The sequence below is a fragment of the Neovison vison genome, chromosome X (assembly GCF_020171115.1).
Source record: "Neovison vison isolate M4711 chromosome X, ASM_NN_V1, whole genome shotgun sequence".
Taxonomy (NCBI): domain Eukaryota; kingdom Metazoa; phylum Chordata; class Mammalia; order Carnivora; family Mustelidae; genus Neogale; species Neogale vison.
This window is the reverse complement of record NC_058105.1, coordinates 45,929,117-45,954,555: the sequence shown is the minus strand read 5'-3', so window position 1 is coordinate 45,954,555 and position 25,439 is coordinate 45,929,117. Positions and strand designations below refer to the sequence as shown.

Genomic DNA, 25,439 nt, shown 5'->3' with positions numbered 1-25,439 from the left:
ATCATTTAAAATGATAGGGAAATTTGAACTGGAAATGGGATTCTATGCCTTCTCTTGTTCTGTAGCTCAGTAAATTTCTGATTTCCTGAGCCTATACATTCATACTCTAGATAATTCCAGTCCACAAAGAGTTTTCATAGCCCTCAAGGAAATTATTTTCTATTATGGAAAATAATGTCAGCACCTGGTGCCCTGATGTTTGCTCAACCATCAGCATACTGAAGAATTATCAGTCAGTAAAAGGAAAACTGAGGGTCTGCTGACTTCTCAGATAATTATAATATAAGAATACAGAATCTAGATTCAGTTGCAGCACAAAAGGAAATGATGTTTTCTTGCAGCTTGGAAGTTTATTAATAAAGGAGATTGAACCAGTCGGTGTTACTTTCTTGAACCCTTCATCTCTGTGTCCTGGATGTAGTGAGGAAGAGGTCTAGCTGCTCTCCTGGCCACAGGTGATGTCATCCCAGGAACATGCTGAGCCCTCTCTCCTGGGTCCCTGTTGCCATAGCTGGGGTCCAGCATTATCAGACAGACTCCATTTCTGTTTCTTGTGCCTGGGCTGGAGGGATGATATTTCTCAGGATTCCAGCATAGTAGGGGCTAAATACCTGTTGATTGTGATGCATCAAATTGAAAAACTTCCAGCCTAGTTCAGCCAGTTCTCCTTCAATGAGACTAAGGCCTCCAGGGAAGTCTCGCAAAGACTCTTGCATGCCACGAACCAAGCAACATTTGAGAAACAAACGGATTCGCTGATCTGTGAGCAAGGAAAAGGGGGAAGATCAAAGAGGTTTCAGGAGACATTCACAATGCTCTTGTACTCTCTGCTCATGAAAGTTAACTAAGATATTCAATGACCTACCCATTCATTTGGATAAACTGTATAAATAAGATTTGTTTGCTTCATTTTGGAGAAGGGGATGCTATCAAGCTCACAAAAACAATGCATGATCAAAAGATATTCAGCTAGCAAATTTCTGGATGTTCATAAGATTGTGTGGTTTTAAGTGAGCTCCTGGTATGCACTGACCTAACAAGAGGATCTCAGATATTGCACCTGATGTTAAAAGGGCATACATTACAAATAACATGGAGGACATAGGGAGATGGAGAGAAGAAGGGAGTTGAGGGAAATTGGAAGGGGAGATGAACCATGAGAAACTATGGACTCTGAAAAACAATCTGAGGGTTTTGAAGGGGCAAGGGGGTGGGAGGCTGGGGGAGCCAGGTGATGGGTATTATGGAGGGCACTTAATTGCATGGAGCACTGGGTGTGGTGCATAAACAATGAATTCTGTTACACTGAAAAGAAATTAAATAATAAATAAATAAATAAGAAGCTCTATTCATAATGGCCCCAAACTTGAAACAACCCAAACCAACAGACAGATGGCTAAAGAAATGGTGGTATATTCATACGCTGGAACACTGCTCAACAATAAAAAGGAAGGAACCACAGATCTCTGCAACAATCATGGATGAATCTCTAAAACATTATGTTAAGTGAAAGTGGCTAAATACAAAACAGAACATAATGCATGATTCCATTTATGTGCAATTCTAGGATAGCCAAACCAATCTATGATGATAAATCAGAACAGTGGTTGTGGGATAGGGAATGGTGCAGGACTGTCTGGGTGAAGCACAAGAACACTTTGTGAGTAATGATAAGTTCCATATCTCAATGGGGGTGAGGCATTGTGCACCCATACATTTGCCAAATTCATCAAATTGTCATTGAAGATCTGTATGTTAGGGTCGCCTGCATGGCTTAGTCAGTTAAGCATCTGCCTTCAGCTCAAATCATGATTCCAGGACCCAGCGATAGAGTCCTGCATCAGGCTTCTTGCTCAAAAGGGAAACTGTTTCTCCCTTGGCAATGAAATATTACTCAACCATCAAAAAAATGAAATTTTGCCATTTGCAATGACATGGATGGAACTGGAGGGTATTATGCTAAGCAAAATAAGTCAGAGAATTTCAATTATTATATGATTTCACTTGTATGTGGAATTTAAGGAAAAAAACAGATGAACATGAGGAAGGGAAGGAAAATTTAAAAAGATAAAAAAAGGGGGTACAAGATGGCGGGGAAGTAGGAGGAGGTGCCTTTTCAACTTGTACCCCAAAGTGAGCTGATTACCTACCAAAGAACTCCTATCACCCATGAAATCAGCCTGAGATCAGAATTATACATGTCTGGATCTCTACAGGGGGAGAAGACACCAGTGGGCAAGTAAAGCAGAATGGGAACGGGGACTGATATTGGAAGATAAGCAAAAGGGGAAGGGAGCCACCGGAGGTGACCAGTTGGAAAGTAATACCCCAATACGAGCGAGAGTGCCCTGCGACTGGGGACCAGCACTAACTTGGGAGACTGGTTGAAAGCACTCCAAAAGAGCAAAGGATCGCGGGGGGGAAATTGTGGGAATCCGGATGGCTAGGGACAGGGGCTTAAGTCCCCTGTCCCAGGACAGCCTCCCCTGGCGCTGAGGCAGAGAGAGTGTGGCAGAGAAACCAGCTCTTGGTCCCTAAGCCACCAGCGAGCCCGAGAACACGTGGGGTCCGTTTCCTGTGAGGGGATGGGAGCCATGCCAGGTCGCAGAACACTCTAGCCCTGCTATAGAGCCTGAGATACTCCTCTGAGAGAGGTATAAAGGCCCAGCTGGTGCCCTTTGATATGCGCCATTGTTTCAGAGCCTGCACCAAACTCTCCCCACAGAGAGGTGCGTGAAAGCCCAGCCTGGTGCTCTCATACCTGCGCCCCGTTCTCAGAGCCTGAGACCCGCGCATGAACCTCAGCCTTCCCTGAAATTGGTGTGCGCAAGCCAGGCGCTCTTAGACCCAGAAAGAGCAAGGCACTCCCAGCCCGGGCCAGCGGGAAAATCTCAGTGCGATTGCTGCTTGGAACCTCTCTGGTGGTCTAGAGCTGCCCAAACAGCCGGCCACTGCCTTGGCTTTGGGTACAAGCAAAAGATCCTGCATCCCCAGGGACTGAGACTTGGAACCTGCTCTGCCAGCGGCCAAGGGGGAACTTATTTAGGCTCTGCAGCCAGACTGAGGCTTCTCTCTGAGAGGGAGATCAGGGTGCGGTTTGTGTTCCTCTAAAACTACAAAAACTATCAAAAAACAGTCAAAGTGAGGAAAAAAAAAGTGAACAAACATAAAAACCGCCAGAGAACAAAAGCCTGAAAAAAAAAAAAAAAACCAGTTTCCTCAGAGCCCACTCCCTTGAGGGGGGTGGGAGGACTTAAGTCAGGGATCATCACTGACTGAAAACCCACATGGCAGACCCCTCCCACAGAAAACAAACGAAGAAAGAAAAAAAAAGAGGAAAACAAAAAAAGGACTACAAGAGAACAACCACTACTTTGTAGGAAAACTTCTATTTTTCATTCATTCCCACTATTCTGGTTCATTTTTTTTATATATAGGTAATTTTTTTAGCCTAATAACCATCACAGCGAGCTGTCCGGTACATCAAATTCTGTAATAACCTTCTAACCTGAACTTTTTGATACATACACCTATGTTTTTCTTTTGCATTTCTATTTTTTGAATTCCTTCTTTTTTCTTAATTTTAGTTTAGTTTAGTCAAGTTTATTCCTTTTTACTTTTATCTTCTAATATTCATATAGAGTTAAACTTCAAAGTAATCCCCTTTCACCAATCAATACTATCCCTATAGGTAAACTAATTTTTAATCCCCCTTTATCTTAGGAAAGTTGAGTCCTTTAACAAAGATATCAAGATACATCCAGGAAGAATCAAAACAACCTTCCTCACACACACTGAGAATTTATAACCACTCTCCCATCTTTTTCTTCCACAAGTGTTTCTGTGTTTTTGTGTTTGTCCTGATAGTATATAAATCTTACACTTGGGCTTCTTTTTGACGAGGTTCTTCCTTTATTTGCATATATTTTTTTTCTCTTGTCATATACTTTTTTTTCCCCAATTTATTTATTTTCAGAAAAACAGTATTCATTATTTTTTCACCACACCCAGTGCTCCATGCAAGCTGTGCCCTCTATAATACCCAACACCTGGTACCCCAACCTCACACCCCCCCGCCACTTCAAACCCCTCAGACTGTTTTTCAGAGTCCATAGTCTCTCATGGTTCACCTCCCCTTAAAATTTACCCAAATTCCCTACTCCTCTCTAACGCCCCTTGTCCTCCATGCTATTGGTTATGTTCCACAAATGAGTGAAACCATATGATAATTGACTCTCTCTGCTTGACTGATTTCACTCAGCATAATCTCTTCCAGTCCCGTCCATGTTGCTACAAAAGTTGGATATTCATCCTTTCTGATGGAGGCATAATACTCCATAGTGTATATGGACCACATCTTCCTTATCCATTCATCCGTTGAAGGGCATCTTGGTTCTTTCCATAGTTTGGCGACTGTGGCCATTGCTGCTATAAACAATGGGGTACAGATGGCCCTTCTTTTCACGACATCTGTATCTTTGGGGTAAATACCCAGGAGTGCAATTGCAGGGTCGTAGGGAAGCTCTATTTTTAATTTCTTGAGGAATCTCCACACTGTTCTCCAAAGAGGCTGCACCAACTTGCATTCCCACCAACAGTGTAAGAGGGTTCCCCTTTCTCCACATCCTCTCCAACACATGTTGTTTCCTGTTTTGTTAATTCTGGCCATTCTAACTGGTGTAAGGTGATATCTCAATGTGGTTTAAAATTCCACCGGCATTCTTCAAAGAGCTGGAGCAAATAATCCTAAAATTTGTATGGAATCAGAAGAGACCCCGAATCGCTAAGGAAAAGTTGAAAAACAAAAATAAAGCTGGCGGCATCACCTTACCTGATTTCAAGCTTTATTACAAAGCTGTGATCACAAAGACAGCATGGTACTGGCATAAAAACAGACACATAGACCAGTGGAACAGAGTAGAGAGCCCTGATATGGACCCTCAACTCTATGGTCAATTAATCTTCGACAAAACAGGAAAAAATATACAGTGGAAAAAAGACAGTCTCTTCAATAAATGGTGCTGGGAAAACTGGACAGCTATATGTAGAAGAATGAAACTCGACCATTCTCTTACACCATACACAAAGATCAACTCAAAATGGATAAAAGACCTCAACGTGAGACAGGAATCTATCAGAATCTTAGAGGAGAATATAGGCAGTAATCTCTTTGATATCAGCCACAGCAACTTCTTTCAAGATACGTCTCCAAAGGCAAAGGAAACAAAAGCGAAAATAAACTTCTGGGACTTCATCAAAATCAAAAGCTTCTGCACAGCAAAGGAAACAGTCAAAAAAACAAAGAGGCAACCCACGGAATGGGAGAAGATATTTGCAAATGACAGTACAGACAAAAGGTTGATATCCAGGATCTATAATGAACTCCTCAAACTCAACCCACACGAAACAGGCAAACACATAAAAAAATGGGCAGAAGATATGAACAGACACTTCTCCAATCAAGACATACAAATGGCTATCAGACACATGAAAAAAAGCTCATCATCATGAGCCCTCAGGGAGATTCAAATTAAGACCACATTGAGATATCTTGTCATATACTTTTATCAGTCTTTTTGTTTGTCTGTTTTTGTCTACTTCATAAATGTTACCTTGGGGCCCAATTGGTCTGAACCTTCTCTTTCATCTTCCCTTTCTTTCTTGTCTCTCTATCTCTTTTTTTTTTCTTTTTCATTTTCTTTTCTTTTGTCTCTCGTTTGGGTGGGGAATCCTGATTGCTCAGAACTGTTCCAGGGTGCACCTTGACTGCATCATGGTTAATACATCCAGCTACATCTGTTCAGTCATCTCCCACCAAAATGAGTCGAAGGAGGAATGCCCAACAGAAGAAATATACAGAGGATGGACCTTCTGCAACAGAGCTAACAGCTATCAACATAGACAATATGTCGGAAAGAGAATTCAGGCTAACAATTATCCAGGCAATAGCTAGGTTGGAGAAAGCAATGGATGACCAAACAGAATTGATTAGGGCCGAGGTGAAAGCTACAAGGGATGATGTTCACAATGTTAGGGCAGAGCTTAAAGCTAACAGGGAGGAGGTTCACAATGCTCTCAATGAGTTCCAATCTAATCTAAACTCTCTCAAAGCTAGGGTAACTGAGACAGAAGATAGAATTAGTGATCTGGAGGACAAACAGAAAGGATCAGGAGGAAGCCTGGAACAAACAGCTTAGAAACCACGAAAGCAGAATCAGGGAAATAAATGATGCCATGAAGCATTCCAACGTCAGAATTATTGGAATCCCTGAAGGGGAGGAGAAAGAAAAAGTCTAGAAGATATAGTGGAACAAGTTTTCATGAAAATTTTCCCAATCTCACGAATGGAATCAGCATTCATGTACTAGAGGCTGAACGGACTCCACCCAAGATTATACAATCCAAAAAACATCACGACACCTGATAGTCAAATTGAGGGATTATAATTGTAGGTATAATCTCTTGAAATCTGATAGGACAAAGAGGCTCCTTACTTACAGAGGAAAGCCCATCAGAATAACATCAGACCTGTCCACAGAGACCTGGCAAGCCAGAAGAGGCTGGCAAGATATATTCAGAGCACTAAATGAGAAGGACATGCATCCAAGAATACTTTATCCAGCAAGACTGACATTCAAAATGGATGGAGAGATAAAGAGTTTTTAAGACAGGCAAGGCTTGAAAGACTATGCAACCACCAAGCCGGCACTGCAGGAAATATTAAGGGGGGTTCTATAAAAGAGGAAAAATCCCAAGAATAGCATTGAACAGAAATATAGAGACAGTCTACAGAAAGAAAGACTTCAAAGGTAACTCGATGTCAATAAAAACGTATCTATCAATAATCACTCTCAATGTGAATGGCCTAAATGCACCCATAAAACAGCACAGGGTTGCAGATTGGAAAAAACGACAGGACCCATCCATATGTTGTCTACAAGAGACCCATTTTGAACCTAAAGATACACGCAGACTGAAAGTGAAGGGGTGGAGAAGCATCTTTCATGCCAATGGGACTCAAAAGAAGGCTGGGGTAGCAATTCTCATATCAGATAAATTAGACTTCAAACTAAAGACTGTAGACAGAGATACAGAAGGACACTACATAATCCTTAAAGGAACTATCCACCAAGATGATCTAACAATTGCAAATATCTATGCTCCCAATATGGGAGCAGCCAATTACTTAAGAAAACTGTTAATCAAGATAAAGAGTCATATTGATATGAATACACTAATCGTAGGAGATCTTAACACGCCTCTTTCAGAATTAGACAGATCACTGAAGCAGAAAATCAATAAAGAAACAAGAGCATTGAATGACACATTGGACCAGATGGACCTGATAGATAGATACAGAACATTCCACCCTAAAACAACAGAATACTCATTCTTCTCAAGTGCACACGGAACCTTCTCAAGAATAGACCACATACTGGGTCACAAATCAGGACTCAACTGGTACCAAAAGACTGAGATTATTCCCTGCATATTCTCAGATCGCAATGCTTTGAAACTGGAGTTCAATCACAAGGAAAAGTTCAGAAGGAACTCAAACACCTGGAAGCTAAAGGCCACCTTGCTAAAGAATGCTTGGATCAACCAGGAGATCAAAGAAGAACTGAAACAATTCATGGAAACCAAGGAGAATGAAGACACTTTGGTCCAAAACCTATGGGATACATCAAAGGCTGTCCTAAGGGGGAAAAACATAGCCATCCAAGCATCCCTCAAAAAATTGAAAAATCCAGAACACACAAGCTGTCTCTGCACTTTAAAAAACTGCAGGATCAACAACAAATCAAACCAACTCCACACATAAGAAGGGAAATCATCAAGATTAGAGCTGAGACCAATGAGATAGAAACCAAAGATACAGTAGAACGTATCAATGAAACTAGAAGTTGGTTTTTTGAAAGAATGAATAAGATCAACAATCCACTGGCCACACTAATCCAAAAGAAAAGAGAGAAAGCCAAAATTCATAAAATTATGAATGAAAAGGGAGAGATCATAACTAACACCAAGGAAGTACAAACAATCATTAGAAGTTATTATCAACAGTTATATGCCAATAAGCTTAGCAACCTTGATGAAATGGATGCATTCCTGGAAAACTATAAACTCCCAAAACTGAAACAGGATGAAATCAACAACCTGAATAGACCAATATCTAGTAACGAGATTGAAGCGGTGATCAAAAACCTCCCAAAAAACAAGAGCCCAGGACCTGATGGATTCCTTGGGGAATTCTACCAAACTGTCAAAGAAGAAATAACACCTATTCTCCTGAAGCTGTTTCGAAAAATTGCAGCAGAAAGAAAGCTTCCAGACTCTTTCTATGAAGCCAGCATTACCCTGATCCCCAAACCAGGCAAAGACCCTACCAAAAAGGAGAATTTCAGACCAATATCACTGATGAATATGGATGCTAAGATTCTCAACGAGATCCTAGCCAACAGGATCCAACAGCACATTAAAAAGATTATCCACCATGATCAGGTGGGATTCATCCCTGGGCTACAAGGATGATTCAACACTGGCAACTGAAACAATGTGATAGAACAAATTAATATGAGAAGAGAGAAGAACCACATGGTCCTCTCAATTGATGCAGAAAAAGCATTTGACAAAATCCAGCATCTGTTCCTGATTAAAATGCTTCAAAGTATACGGATAGAGGGAACATTCCTGAACTTCATCAAATCTATCTATGAAAGACCCACAGCAAATATCATCCTCAAAGGGAAAAAGCTTGCAGCCTTCCCATTGAGATCAGGAACAAGACAAGGATGCCCACTTTCACCCCTCTTGTTCAACATAGTATTAGAAGTCCTAGCAACAGCAATCAGACAACAGAGAGAAATAAAAGGTATCCAAATTGGCAATGAAGAAATCAAACTCTCTCTCTTTGCATATGACATGATTCTTTTTATGGAAAACCCAAAAGACTCCACCCCCAAACTACTAGAACTCATACAGCAATTCAGCAACGTGGCAGGATACAAAGTCAATGTGCAGAAATCAGTGGCTTTCTTATACACTAACAATGAAAACACAGAAAGGGAAATTAGAGAATCGATTCCATTTACTATAGCACCAAGAACCATAAGATACCTCGTAATAAACCAAACCAAAGAGGTAAAGGATCTGTACTCGAGGAACTACAGAACACTCATGAAGGAAATTGAAGAAGACACAAAAAGATGGAAGACCATTCCATGCTCTTGTATTGGAAGAATAAACATTGTTAAAACGTCTATACTGCCTAGAGCAATCTATACTTTTAATGCCATTCCGATCAAAATTCCACCAGTATTCTTCAAAGAGCTGTAGCAAATAATCCAGAAATTTGTATGGAATCAGAAGAGACCCTGAATCGCTAAGGAAATGTTGAAAAACAAAAATGAAACTGGGGGCATCACGTTACCTGATTTCAAGCTTTATTACAAAGCTATGGTCACCAAGACAGCATGGTACTGGCATAAAAACAGACACATAGACCAGTGGAACAGAGTAGAGAGCCTAGATATTGACCCTCAACTCTATGGTTAATTAATCGTCGACAAACAGGAAAAAAATATACAGTGGGTAAAAGACAGTCTGTTCAATAAATTGTGCTGGGAAAACTGGGCAGCTATATGTAGAAGAATGAAACTTGACCATTCTCTTACACCATACACAAAGATAAACTCAAAATGGATAAAAGACCTCAATGTGAGACAGTAATCCATCAGAATCCTAGAGAAGAATATAGGCAGTAATCTCTTTGATATCAGCCACAGCAACTTCTTCCAAGTTATGTCTCCAAAGGCAAAGGAAATGAAAGCGAAAATAAACTTTTGGGACTTCATCAAAATCAAAAGCTTCTGCACAGCAAAGGAAACAGTCAAAAAAACAAAGAGGCAACCTATAGAATGGGAGAAGATATTTTCAAATGACAGTACAGACAAAAGGTTGATATCCAGGATCTACAATAAACTCCTCAAACTCAACACACACAAAACAGGCAATCATATCAAAAAATGGGCAGAAGATATGAACAGACACTTCTCCAATGAAGACACACAAATGGCTATCAGACACATGAAAAAATGTTCATCATCACTAGCCCTCAGGGAGATTCAAATTAAAACCACATTGAGATATCACCTTACACCAGTTAGAATGGCCAAAATTAACAAGACAGGAAACAGCATGTGTTGGAGGGGATGTGGAGAAAGGGGAACCCTCTTACACTGTTGTTGGGAATGCAGGCTGGTGCAGCCTCTTTGGAGAACAGTGTGGAGATTCTTCAAGAAATTAAAAATAGAACTTCCCTATGACCCTGCAATTGCACTCCTGGGTATTTACCACAAGGATACAGATGTCGTGAAAAGAAGGGCCATCTGTACCCCAATGTTTATAACTGCAATGGCGATGGTCGCCAAACTATGGAAAGAACCAAGATGCCTTTCAACGGACGAATGGATAAGGAAGATGTGGTCCGTATACACTATGGAGTATTATGCCTCCATCAGAAAGGATCAATACCCAACTTTTGTAGCAACATGGACGGACCTCGAAGAGATTATGCTGAGTGAAATAAGTCAAGCAGAGAGTCAATTATTATATAGTTTCACTTATTTGTGGAGCATAACAAATAGCATGGAGGACATGGGGAGTTAGATAGGAGAAGGGAGTTGGGGGAAATTTGAAGGGGAGGTAAATCATGAGAGACTATGGACTCTGAAAAACAGTCTCAGGGGTTTGAAGTGGCGGGGGGTAGGATGTTGGGGTACCAGGTGTTGGGTATTATAGAGGGCATGGATTGCATGGAGCACTGGGTGTGGTGAGAAAATAATGAATACTGTTATGCTGAAAATAAATAAATTTAATTTAAAAAGACAAAATTTAAAAATAAATAAATAAATATAAATAAATAAATATACCACTAAACTGGAAAAAAAATATTTTTTTCTCCTTGTAGTCTAATCACACTACACTTTTTATTCAATCAAGAATGTATTTGGCAATGCTAGAAAAATAAAAATCCATCAAACTTCCTTTAAGGAAGATTGAAATTAACTTTCTATTTACTCTATAACAGAAAATAATCAAAAACTTTCATAAGCTTATGCTTCCAAATAATTTAGGAAACAAAAGTATTACAGAAGTGTTTCAAGGAATTGATTTTTAAAATATGCTATTCTTTTTCATTGTGTTATATTTGTAATCCTTCTTGGTTATATTCTGATGTGATTTCTTTACTCATTCTAAATAAATACTGTATTTCTTAGAAAAAAAACATAAAAGACAAGGAGTCAAACCATAAGAGACTCAATGATAGGGAACAAGCTGAGTGTTGCTGAAGGGGAGGTGGGTGAGGGAATGGAGTAAGTGGGTGATGAGCATTAAAGAGGGCACTTGATGTAATGAGCACTGAGTGTTACATGCAACTGATGAATCACTAAATTATACCCCTGAAATTAACATTTTTTTAAAAAGACATGTATGAAATATACCTCAATAAATAAAATATATGTGGGGGGAAAACAGGCATACATTGCAACCAGTGCCCTACATCCAAATCAGACTGTTAAGATGCAAAAGTTAGAAGAAAGCTCACCAAGTTCACTGCTTCCTTTCCAGCATGGAATATGTCCTACAACCTAAGTCAGTATCAGTTCCTTGGAGAGAAGTAGAAGCCCACACAATAACTTTTAAAGCAAATGGTTTTCCATCATAGATCTTGGACTATAGCTAGAAAATGACCAGGGATGACTTGGTAGGGTTGGGAGGACAGTATTTCACACCTACAAAGTACATATCTTAGCTGCAGGTCCACCTTAAAACCATACATTCACTCTTCAAACTGAAAGAGATCCATTTCAATCCTGTATATTATAGATGAGAAAACTAAATCCCAAAAACTTTCCCAATAATCATGCTTGTCAGTAACTGGCTTCCAAGGTTAAGTCTACCTCCTCATCCTAAACATTCTTGACACCCCTCCCTATCACTACTATGGGACCCTTACCAATGATGTTACGAACACAGTTCTCTTTCTTGGCAATATTCTGGAGTTGGCCTTTAAGAGATGATGTGTTTTCACTGCTCAGGGCAGTAAGGTCCATGTCTTTGAGTCCTTGATGGATTTCCCAGGACAGTTGTTCACTCACACTCACCATAGTCTCTTGAGGCCTAGATAATGGACAGAAAGCAGAATGGCCCTGGCATAGGGTCAAAGCCCAGAGAGCCCCTAACAGAAGGTTGTCCACTCTAAGCCCCCACCACTAGTAGACAGTAGGAACCCATGTACAGACTAAAAACCTTCATTGTTACTCTCAAGGTGACAACAAATTTACAAATATAGCACTATTTTAGATTTCAAAAAGAAACAAGATAAACTGGACAAGGGTTCAGGTCTATGATTGAACCCACTCAGTATACTTTAGTTCCTTAAATATTTTTTTTAAATTTATTTATGTATTTTCAGCATAACAGTATTCATTATTTTTTTTTCAATTTATTTATTTTCAGAAAAACAGTACTCATTATTTTTTCACCACACCCAGTGCTCCATGCAATCCATGAGATTTTCTTAGGGGATTTTCCATAGTTGCGTTTTTCCTATTTCATCAGTTAAATTATAAATAAGTTAAGAGACCTAAACTTCTGATTTCTCTTTTTATTTTGGTTGTGGTACCCTACATGCAGTGACGATAAATTAATATTAATGATCAATTGATAAACTTCTGAATATACATACACAAACCCAGTGTCACCCATTCAAATTTGTAATGACTCATTTTTAGAAAACATGATAATGAATGCTGTGTAGTAAACTAGCCTCCACACTCTCCTCTTGAGAAGAAGTTTTATTTTTCTCTATCCCAAGCCTCAATATGACTTATCAAAAGGCACCAACAATCATTGCAGGTGGTTCCCAGGGTCCTTTTTGTGGTGTGTGATGACAAATAACCAATAATTACATTATCTGCCTATGTCCCAAAATCCATATATTATTTTCAACTCTAAAAAAATATCTGTCTATGAAGATTACCTGGAGTTAAATTCTTTTGTCAGGGACTTGGTTATGCATTTCAGTTTATTCACAAATTCAGGTGAGCTGAATAAAACATTACCAGAGAAACTTCTGGCTACTAGCAAGATGGAGGCCAGGATGGTTAACTGGTACAACTGGGACTCCATCTCCTGTAGCCGTATTCTATCCATCAGGAGAGTCTTTTGAAAGAGGGAAGACTAGGTCAAGAGAGGAGGGTTCTAGTAGAGACATTAAATACAAAACAAAAAAAGCAATGCTCTAACACACATCCTTACCTCAGGGAAATCATCATTGTCAGGATCCCAAAGAAGAAGATTCAGGTAACCCTGGTATAGCACCATTGTGGGATTGGGGATTTCTGAGTTGTTAGTTGCCCAATTTGGAGGTGAATGATCCAAACTGGAGGTGCTGGGAGAGCCAAGAGAACTTGGAGATGATGAAGTGAGGTCTGTTGCTGCTTTGGTTAGCCATTTCGTGGTGCAATCAAGGAGACCTATGACACAAAAGAGAATATATAAGGGCTAAAATCTACGTTTTAAGATATACTCTTGGTCAATAAATATTATTTTGTAGGATCTTCTGTCTTAGAGAAATATTTTTCACTGCCTCTTACTCAAAAAAGAAACTTTTATTCACAATATATATTACCTTCCTCCCACAGCAAGAGTAAAATCAAATCTATCTATGAAAGACCCACAGCAAATATCATCCTCAATGGGAAAAAGCTTGCAGCCTTCCCATTGACATCAGGAACAAGACAAGGATGCCCACTTTCACCACTCTTGTTCAACATAGTATTAGAAGTCCTAGCAACAGCAATCAGACAACAGAGAGAAATAAAAGGTATCCAAATTGGTAATGAAGAAATCAAACTCTCTCTCTTCGCAGATGACATGATTCTTTATATGGAAAACCCAAAAGACTCCACCCCCAAACTACTAGAACTCATACAGCAATTCAGCAATGTGGCAGGATACAAAGTCAATGTGCAGAAATCAGTGGCTTTCTTATACACTAACAATGAAAATACAGAAAGGGAAATTAGAGAATCGATTCCATTTACTATAGCACCAAGAACCATAAGATACTTTGGAATAAACCTAACTAAAGAGGTAAAGGATCTGTACTTGAGGAACTATAGAACACTCATGAAAGAAATTGAAGAAGACACAAAAAGATGGAAGACCATTCCATGCTCTTGGATCGGAAGAATCAACATTGTTAAAATGTCTATACTGCCTAGAGCAATCTATACTTTTAATGCCATTCCGATCAAAATTCCACCGGCATTCTTCAAAGAGCTGGAGCAAATAATCCTAAAATTTGTATGGAATCAGAAGAGACCCCGAATCGCTAAGGAAAAGTTGAAAAACAAAAATAAAGCTGGCGGCATCACCTTACCTGATTTCAAGCTTTATTACAAAGCTGTGATCACCAAGACAGCATGGTACTGGCATAAAAACAGACACCATAGACCAGTGGAACAGAGTAGAGAGCCCTGATATGGACCCTCAACTCTATGGTCAATTAATCTTTGAGAAATGAAATTAAAATGCCACATCTCTACCCAGAAGGATGGACTGTGAACAGAATACGTGGAGAGAAGGGGAAAGGAAGGTTACAGATACTACTTAGATGTTGGTAAAGGTAAAGGATGTGTTAAAATTAGTGTTAATCCTTGTAGCTTGTGGAAGAGTAGGCTTTCTAAACTACTGGGGAGAGGAATGGAATCTGTCAATGTAACCATAGACAGGGAGAGGTGGGGTGAAAGTAAAAGAAAAACATAGGGAAAAAAAGGTAGCAAGATAAGTTAAATGGGAAAAAATGCAGAAGTTGAAATTTTATCACAATAATGTATTCAATTTTAGATTATTTATCATGATGTGAATCTTAAATCTTTATATTAAATCTTTTTCCTTTGGAGAAAAAGAAATTTTATTCAAAAATTAGAAAAGATCTTATTGAGAGGAGGACAAGATGGTGGAGGAGTGGGGGATTCCATTTCAAGCAGTCCCCTTAATTTAGTTAGGTATCTGCCAAGCCACTCTGAACACCCATGAAATCAGCCTAAGATGTAAGATTATACAGTAGTAGGGGATCATCAGTTGAGAGGTATGAAGGATGGAGTTGTGATTGCACAGACAGATGTCAAAGCATAAACGGAAGGCACAGGGGACCACAAGAAGCTAGCCACTGGAAAGTAATACCTCAGTGCAAAAGCACCCTGCACTTGGGGACCAGTGATAGCTTAAAGACCCGTGGTTGTGAGATGGGAAGGGACTGATAACAGCACTCAAAAAGAACAAGGGGGCTTAAGGAGCAGACATTGGGACCAGGTAGCTCCAGGCACAGACCTAAGCCCACAGCCCTAGGATCCACTGCAGCAGCCACCTGCCAGCTGGTGCAGACTTGAGTCAGCAGTCTCTGGGACTGGCAGCTCCTGCTGCTACCACCAAGAGGACCCGGCTTGGACTGGAGCCCATGGTTCCAGGAATGGCAATGGCTGGGGCACGGGTTTCCTTCACTGGGATCTCTCCCAGTTTTGGTGGCACTGGGGTATAGAGATAAGCTGGGGCCTTCGTTGACCACTGAGAGGGTCCCTACGGACACATCACCTGTGGGAGGCTGCAGTATTCAATGGCATTTGCAGAGGGGTGTCTGTGTGTTCTGAAGGATTCAGGGAGGATCAGACTGTGGCTTCCCTCTGAGGCACTGGTCCAGGTGCGGACAGTTTATTTCGCTCTGACCCTCTGAAAAGGCAAAGGTGAGAAAAGCCACCAGAGGACAAAAGCTTCCAGAGAACAAAAGCCTGGAAAACCAGTTTCCATGGAGCCCAGCCCCTTGATAAGGGGCAGGGCAACTCAGCCAAAGCAGGGTTAACTGAAAAGCAATGTGGCAGCCCCCTCCCCCCAGGAGACAAGCTGAAAGAACAAGAGGACAACAACCACAGGGTCCCCATAAAACTGTAAAACACCAACACTAAGGGAAAACAGTATATTAACCTCATTGTTTTGCCTCACAGCCTGTCTATTCTTTAAATACAACTTTTCTCTCTTTTTTAATTCTTTCTCATGTTTCATGTTTTTTAACCTATTTATCTTTTCAACTAGATGTTTAATATAACATATTCCATAGTAACTTTTTAACTTGAACTTTTTCATACATATACTTTTTTCTTTATATATATATACAGACATTAGCTTCAATGACTCCTTTTTCCTACTCTCTCTCTTTCTCTCTCTCTCTCTCTGTATATATATGCATACACATATACATGCACACACACACATATCAGTTTTAGTTTCCCTGTATCTCTGAGAAGTACAGTTCTCTAACAAAGAGAACAAAATTCACCCAGGAAAAATTGAAATACCCTTCTTTGCCCACATCAGGGATTATAGCCACCTTCCTGTCAACCCCCATTTTTATTTTGGGTTTCTTTGTTTTGTTTTGTTTTTTGCTTGTTTGTTTTGTCAGTCTTTTTGTTTTTGATTTTGTACTTTATAAAGCTTAGTCTTAGGTCTCTTCTTGGCTTTTCTTTTCTTTTTGATGGTGACTTCCAATTGCTCCAAACCTTCCCAGGGTGCACCTTGCCTGGATTGTGGTTGATATTTTTGGTTGTATACCCTTCAAATACAACTCAACAGAATGACTAGGAGGAGGAACTCCCAACAAAGAAAAGACCCAGAGACAATATTCTCTCCCACAGATCTAATGGATATGGATCTAAGCAAGATGTCAGAAACAGACTTCAGGGTAGCAGTTATGAAGGCAATAGTCAGTCTGGAGAAAACTATTAATGGCAACATAGATTTGCTAAGGGCAGTAACGAGAGTGGATCTGGCAGAACTTAAAAATGCTATCAATGAGATACAATCTAATCTAGATACTCTAGCAGTCAGGGTAAATGAGGCAGAAGAATGAATTGGTGATCTGGAAGACAAACTGATAGAAAAGAAGCAGGAGGAGGCCTGGAGCAAACAGTTCAAAATCCATGAAAACAGAATTAGAGAAATAAATGACATCATGAAACATTCCAATGTTGGAATTATTGGGGTCCCTGAGGGTGTGGAGAAAGGGAGAAGACTAGAAGATATATTTGAGCAAATAGCTGAGAACCTCCCTAATCTGGGGAATGAAACAAGCATTTGTGTCCTAGAGGCAGAGAGAACACACCTCAGATCAAGGAGATCAGATTGACATCCAGGTATGTAATAGTAAAACTCACAAATCTTAGAACCAAGGAAACCATTTTAAGGGGCGTTAGGGGGGAGAGATTCCTTATGTACAGAGGGAGGAATGTTAGAATAATGTCAGACCTGTCTTCAGAGACCTAGTAAACCAGAAAGGCCTGGAAAGACATATCCAGGATACTAAATGAGAAGAACATGGAGCCAGGAATTCTTTATCCAGCAAGGCTGTCATTCAGAATGGATGGAGAGATAAGGAGTTCCCAGGACAAGCAGAGACTGAAATAATATGTGACCACTAAGACAGCCATGCAAGAAATATTAAGGGTGTTCTATAAAAGGAGAAAGATCCCAATAGTGATATAGAACAGAAATAAACAAATACAATCTATAGAGAAAAGGACTGCACAGGCAACATGATGACAATAAAATCATATCTTTTAATAATCCCTGTCAGCATGAACGGCCTAAACGTTCCCATAAAATGACACAGGGTTAGAGTTGGATAAAAAGACAGGATCCATCCACATGCTGTCTACAAGAGACTCATTTTGAACCTAAAGATGTACCCAGGCTGAAAGTGAAGGGATGGATAACCATCTTTCATACCAACAGACTTCAAAAGAAAGCTGGAGTAGTGATTCTCATATCAGACAAATTAGATTTTAAGCTAAAGACTAATTAGTGATACAGAAGGACACTACATAGTTCTTAAAGGGTCTACCCAACAAGAAGAACTAATAATTGGAAATATCTATGCCCCCAACATGAAGCAACCAACTACATAAGCCAGCTGTTAACCAAAATAAAGAGAAAAATTGATAAGAACACATTAACAGTAGGAGACCTCAACACTCCATTCTCAGCAATACACAGGTGTTCTAAGCAGAAAAATAAAAAAAGAAATAAGAGCTTTGAATGACACACTGGACCCAGTGGACCTCATAGATATATACAGAACATTCCAGCATAAAACAACAGAATACTCATTCTTCTCAAGCATGCATGGAACTTTATTCAGAATAGACTACATACTGGATCACAAATCAGGGCTCGACCAATACCAAAAGATTGAGATTATTCCCTGCATATTCTCAGACTACAATGTTTTGAAACTGGAACTCAACCACAAGAAGTTTGGAAGGAATTCAAATACTTGGAAGCTCAAGTACCATCTTGCTGAAGAATGTTTGGGTCAACCAGGAAATCAAAGGCAAACTTAAACAATTCATGGAAACCAATGAGAACAAAGACACATCAATCCAAAATATATGGTATATGGCAAAGGCAGTCCTAAGGGGGAAATACATAGCCATTGAAGCTTCATTCAAGAAAACAGAAAAATCCTGGAACACTGGAAAGAAATTTTTTTAAAAAATAGAAAAATCCCAAATGTATAAACTACCTTTACATCTTAAAGATCTGGAGAATCAACAACAAATTAAACCTAATCCACAGACAAGAATGGAAATAATTAAGATTAAAGCAGAGATCAATGAATTAGAAACCAGAAATAACAGTAGGACTCATTAATGGAACTAGAAACTGGTTCTTTGAAAGAATTAATAAGATCAATAAACCACTGGCCAGGCTTATCCAAAAGAAAAGAGAAAGGACGCAAATTAATAAAATTATCAATGAAAAGGGAGAGATCACAACTAATATGAAGGAAATAAGTATAATTATCAGAAATTATTATCAATAGCTATATGACAATAAATTAAGCAACCTGGAAGAAATGGATGCATTCTGAGAAACTTCTAAACTATGAAGACTGAAATGGGAAAAAATGGAAAACCTGAATAGATCAATAACTAGTGATGAGATTGAAGCAGTGATCAAACACCTCCCAAAAAACAAGAGTCCAGGGCCTGTTGGAGTCCCTGAAGAACTCTACCAAACATTAAAAGAAAAATAATACCTCTTCTCCTGAAGCTGTTTCAAAAAATGGAAATGGAAGGAAAACTTCCAGACTCTTTCTATGAGGCCAGCTTTACGTCCATCCCAAAATCAGGCAAAGACCCTATCAAAGAGGAGAATTTCAGACCAATATCCCTGACGAATATGGATGCCAACATTCTCAACAAGATCCTAGCTAATAGGATCCAATAGCACACTAAAAGGACTATCCACCACAACCAGGTGGCATTTATCCCTGGGATGCAAGGATGGTTTGACACTGGCAAAACAATCAATGTGATAGAACACATAAGTAAGAGAAGAGAGAACCACATGGTCCTCTCAATTGTTGCAGACAAAGCATTTGACAAAATGCAGCATCTTTTTGTAATTAAGCTCTTCAGGGTATAGGGATAGAGGCAACATTCCTCAACTTCATAAAATCCATCTATGGAAAACCAACAGTGAATATCAATCTCTGTGGGGGAAAGCTGTGAGCCTTTCCATTGGGATTAGGAACACAACAGCTATGCCCACTTTCATCACTATTATTCAACATAGTACTAGAAGTCCTAGCAACAACAATCAGACAAGAGAAAGAAATAAAATGTATTCAAATTGGCAAAGAAGAAGTCAAACTCTCTCTCTTTGCAGATGACATACTTTATGTGGAAAACCCAAAAGGCTCCATCCCCAAATTACTAGAACTCATACAGCAATTCAGTAATGTGGGAGGATACAAAATAAATGCACAGAAGTCAGTTGCTTTCTTATACACAAACAATGTACCTATAGAAAGGGAAATTAGAGAATATATTCCATTTACAATAGCTCTAAGACCCATAAGATACCTTAGAATAAACCCAACCAAAGAGATAAAGAATCTATACTCAAGGAACTACAAAACACTCATGAAAGAAATGGAAGAAGACACAAAAGATGGAAAAACATTCCATGCTCATGGATTGGAAGGATAAACATTGTTAAAATGTTTATGCTGCCCATAGCAATCTGTACTTTAAATGCCATCCCAATCAAAGTATCATTGACATTTTTCAAAGTGCTGGAACAAATAATCCTAAAAGTTATATGGAACTGGAAAAGACCCCAATCACTAAGGAAATGTTGAAAATGAAAAAAAAAAAAAAGCAGGAGGTATCACATTGCCTGATTTCAAGCTATATTACAAAGCTGTGATCACCAAGACAGTGTGGTACTGGCACAAAAACTGACACATAGACCAGTGGAACAGAATGGAGAGCTCAGATATGGACCCTCAACTCTATGGTCAAACAATCTTTGACAAAGCAGGAAAAAAAATATCCAATGGAAAAAAGACAGTTTCTTGCATAAATGGTGCTGGGAAAATAGGACAACTATATACAGTAGAATGAAACTCAACCATTCCCTTATACTGTATACAAAGATAAACTCAGAATGGCTAAAAAACTGCAGTGTGAAACAGGAATGCTTCAAAATCCTAGAGGAGAACATAGGCAGGAACCTCTTCAACACCAGCCACAGAAACTTCTTTCAAGACGGGTCTCCAGAGGCAAAGGAAACAAAAGTGAAAATAAACGTTTGGGACTTTATCAAGATGAAAAGCTTCTGCACAACAAAGGAAACAGTCAACAAAACAAAGAGGCAACCAGCAGAATGGGAGAAGATATTTGCAAGTGATACTACAGACAAAGGGCTGATATCCAAGATCTATAAAGAACTTCTCAAATTCAACACCCAAAAAACTAATAATCAATTCAAAAAATGGGAAGAAGACTTGAGCAGACATTTCTGCAAAGAAGACATAGAAATATCTAACAGACACATGAAAAAGTGTTCATCATCATTAGCCATTAGGGAAATTCAAATCAAAACAACACTAAGATACTACCTTACACCAGTTAGAATGACAAAAATTAACAAGGCTCAGTGGGTTAAGCCGCTGCCTTCGGCTCAGGTCATGATCTCAGGGTCCTGGGATCGAGTCCCGCATTGGGCTCTCTGCTCAGCGGGGAGCCTGCTTCCCTTCCTCTCTCTCTGCCTACCTGTGATCTCTCTCTGTCAAATAAATAAATAAAATCTTTAAAAAAAAAAACAAATGTTGGAGCTGTTGTGGAGAAAGAGGAACACTCTTACACTGTTGGTGGGAACGCAAGTTGATATAGACACTTCGGAAAACAGTGTGGAGGTTCCTCAAAAAGTTTACATTAGAGCTACCCTATGACCCAGCAATTGCACTACTGGGCATTTACCCCAAAGATACAGATGCAGTGGAAATAAGGGCCACATGCACCCCAATGTTCACAGAGGCAATGTCCACAATAGCCAAACTGTGGAAAGAGCTGATATGTCCTTCAACAGACAAATGGATAAAGGTGAGGCCCATATACACATGGAATATTACTCAGCCATCGGAAAGGATGAATACCCAACTTTTGCATCAACATGGATGGAACTGGAGGAGATTATGCTAAGTGAAATAAGTCAAGCAGGGAAAGTCAATTATCATATGATTTCACTTATTTGTGGAACATAAGGAATAGCATGATGGACATTAGGAGAAGGAAGGGAAAAATGATGAGGGGGTAAATCAGAGGGGGAGATGAGCCATGAAAGACTATAGACTCCAGGAAACAAACTGATGGTTTTAGAGGGTGTGGGAGGATTGTTTAGCCTGGTTATGGGTATTAAGGATGGCACATATTGTATAGAGCACTGGGTGTTATACACAAACCATGAATCATGGAACACTACATCAAAAACTAATGGTACATATGTAGTGAAATGGTACATATGTAGTGAAAACAAAAACTAATGGTACATATGTATGGCCATCTGTATCCCAATGTTTATAGCAGCAATGGCCACGGTCGCCAAACTGTGGAAAGAACCAAGATGCCCTTCAACAGATGAATGGATAAGGAAGATGTGGTCCATATACACTATGGAGTAGTGTGCCTCCATCAGAAAGGATTAATACCCAGCTTTTGTAGCAACATGGACAGGATTGGAAGAGATTATGCTGAGTGAAATAAGTCAAGCAGAGAAAGTCAATTATCATATGGTTTGACTTATTTGTGGAGCATAACAAATAGCATGGAGGACAAGGGGAGATGGAGAGGAGAAGGGAGTTGAGGGAAATTGGAAGGGGAGGTGAACCATGAGATACTATGGACTCTGAAAAACAATCTGAGGGTTTTGAAGGGGCGGGGGGTGGGAGGTTGGGGGATCCAGGTGGTAGGTATTGGAGAGGGCACGGATTTGCATGTGGTGCAAAAATTATGAATACTGTTACATTGAAAAAATTAAAAATTAAAAAAAAACTAATGATATACTGTATGGTGACTAGCATAACATAATAAAGGAAAATTTAAAAATATATTTTATCATTGTAAGAAGGCAAACCCAAGGTGAAATCTCCCTCTACCACACTTAAATTTTAAACATACCAGGCTGCTTATCAAGGAGTTCCTGAAATTTAGCTTGTTCATACTGGACAGAATATTCCTGCAGGTAGGGTCGAAGGCTCTGGATAGTATAGTTCACCATGTCCATTTTCATCAGGCCCAGAACATGGAAGATACCCCTGTCATAAGGAGAAATAAAATATTTACACTATGAAAGGAAATCTATTGTGGAGAGATAGAACTCAAGCAAGATTTCCTAAAATTCCAGCATTTTAGAATTAAAATGGACCTTAAAAACAATAATCCAACTTCAATTTACAAATAAGAACACTGTGGTTAGGGGACAATGGCCACAGAGTGCATTGTTGTCAGGGGTAAGGACAAATATGTCTTCTGTCCTTTTAGTTAGCAGTGTAGAACTCTTTCCAATATTGCCACTATCTTCTCAGAACGAGTATTCAGTGGAAGGAAAATGACCAAAGTCCTAGCAACCAACTGCAAGGAGTTGGAATGATGATAATTAAATTTCTATCTAATTGGACATACTATTTACTTTTCTGGGTCTTGATTCTCCCAGCTGTGAAACAAGGATAATCTTCATTGATGTCCCCTCGTGGGCTTTAAGTTAAGATACATAGGAAAACATTTGGGGAAAGGCTATTTGAAATCTCTGGAAGAAAGAATTATTGTACTCTCTCTTAGCATCACTTCTTAAAAAGGGTACAAATGATCTGAAGATCACCAAAAAGGCCTTGAGAGTCTGTCCTTGGAAAATAAAAGCCAATAGTCTAGGGAGAAAAATGAAAGGTATTAGTCCGGGGTGCCTGGGTGGCTCAGTGGGTTAAGACTCTGCCTTTGGCTCAGGTCATGATCTCAGGGTCCTAGGATCGAGTTCCACATTAGGCTCTCTGCTCAGCAGGGAGCCTGCTTCTCCCTCTCTCTGCCTGCCTCCCTGCCTACTTGTGATCTCTCTGTGTCAAATAAATAAAATCTTTCAAAAAAAGGTATTAGTCAGTTCTTCAGTATAGAAGAGTTAAACAAGGCAGGAGCTATAACACAGTATCAGGGAGGGAGCTTTCTGACATAGTTGTTTAAGGCAGATTTCTGGGACAGTATATTTCGTTTCTCACTTTAGTAACTGCACAGGATCTGTCATGCTTTCTAGTTTCTGCACAGCTTCATCGCGGACTGGTGCACATAGGAGGGTCATCAAATTGAGAATGTAGTTAGAGAGATGAGGGACATCCAGGGCCCCATGTTCTGATTCCTGCTTAAGGAGATCCATGTCCAGAGCATCTTCAATCTCATTTCTTAAGCGGTTCTGGTGTGGTAATAGCAGTGATAACAAGATCTGTCCATAGAAGAAAATCATTGGAGCCAAATTGTTTAGAAACCCAATAACTCTCCAATAAAAAACGTTCTTGAAACAAAGACATCCTAGTCTATGTCTTTTGGAAGTCTTGAAAATAGGTCTCTAAATTTCTTATAGAAGAATATTATTTCTTTCTGGGGCACCTGGGTGGCTCAGTGGGTTAGGCCTCTGCCTTTGGCTCAGGCCATGATCTCAGGGTCCTGGGATTGAGTTCCACATCAGGCTCTTTGCTCAGCAGGGAGCCTGTTTCCCTCTCCCTCTCTCTGCCTGCCTCTCTGCCAGCTTGTGATCTCTCTCTCTGTCAAACAAATAAATAAAATCTTTTAAAAAAAGACTATTATCTCTTTCTGTTTGGGGGCCAATTATAGTTCAAGGCTTCACTGGTATCAGTAATAAAAACAGTGTTATATAATATTCTGATCATAAGGATATTAAAATATGAATAAAAATAAGTGTGATAAAAATAAGTGCAGGATATAAAATATATAAAATACACACCACCACAAGGTGATTGAAGCACTCTTAATAAGGAATAAAGACATTTTTAGGTTATTTTTACATCAAAGATCTAAGATAAAATAAGTAAAGGAACCATTAAAGGTCACTGGAAATAGCCTTTTGACTCAAAAGTATAAGCCTTTTGGCTCAAAAGCCCTTGTGGGCAAGAGATCCTTTACTCACTTATCTGCTTCTTAAAAACAAAACATAGTAAGTGATTAGTGAAAATCTTTTTAATTGAATGACATACTGTGCCATTATAGCAACATATCACCTTTTGAGCTTCATATCATGCAAAGAAAAAAAGCTTCTCTAGATGGTCTATTTAAGTAATGGACCATGTTCATGGAGGTGTTATGCAACTTAAGATATTGATAATCATCAATAATCCAAAGATTTGGTATGTTCAGGAACTTAACATCCACAAATGAGAGGGTTGTTACTCACCTCCTTAACTTCTTTTAAAAGTTCAAGAGCACAGGTGAAGTCAGGGGGAGTACTCAATAGTTGCTCCTTCAGATGGTCCCAAAAAGCATTGTACATTGTCTCCATGAACCTGCCTTCCAAACTGTAAAAAATGTTTAAATGAGCAAATTGCTCTTTACCCAGAGAACTGATCATAATCAGGATAATAATTTCTTAAATCCCAAATAGCATTTAGGATCATGAAAGATCACTGAATTGCCATGCCAAGAACTATAGTTAGCTCTTGAATGAATAAACTAAATTTAGTGTCAAATGCAAAGATGTTAGCCAAATCCTCTCAGGAGGGTATCTCAAGGTTCCAGAGAAGCTCTCATCCTGCAGTAGGAAGAACCATGAACTAGGTAGGGAGTTAAGCCCTTGAGTTCTAGCCCTGGTTTTGCATCAAACATAAGTGTGTGCCTTAGTTTCTTTTTTTCCATACAAAAAAAGAATTTATATTATACACTCCCATATACAAAACCTCAAAACAAGCAAAATAATCTGTGGTGTTAATAATCAGAATACTGGTTACCTTTGGGGAGAATGGTTAACGTTCATTG

The 25,439-nt window shown here is 39.4% G+C and overlaps 1 protein-coding gene across 2 annotated transcripts; it reads right to left on the bottom strand.

Moving 5' to 3' along the window:
- Positions 1 to 527: 527 nt before the first annotated feature.
- TCP11X2 (t-complex 11 family, X-linked 2) lies at positions 528 to 24,975 on the bottom strand. Of its 2 annotated transcripts, none has more exons than XM_044234948.1 (7): positions 24,862 to 24,975; positions 23,675 to 23,895; positions 22,587 to 22,723; positions 13,324 to 13,541; positions 13,046 to 13,227; positions 12,020 to 12,183; positions 528 to 760 (listed from the first exon to the last, which is right to left on the bottom strand). In XM_044234948.1, exons 1-7 carry the CDS (start codon positions 24,964 to 24,966, stop codon positions 528 to 530), a joined length of 1,260 nt encoding a protein of 419 aa, XP_044090883.1. In that variant the 5' UTR covers positions 24,967 to 24,975. The 2 variants fall into 2 exon arrangements, with proteins under 2 accessions (XP_044090883.1, XP_044090882.1); XM_044234947.1 differs by having other exon boundaries at positions 23,675 to 23,865; positions 24,862 to 24,957.
- Between the last annotated feature and the right edge of the window lie 464 nt (positions 24,976 to 25,439).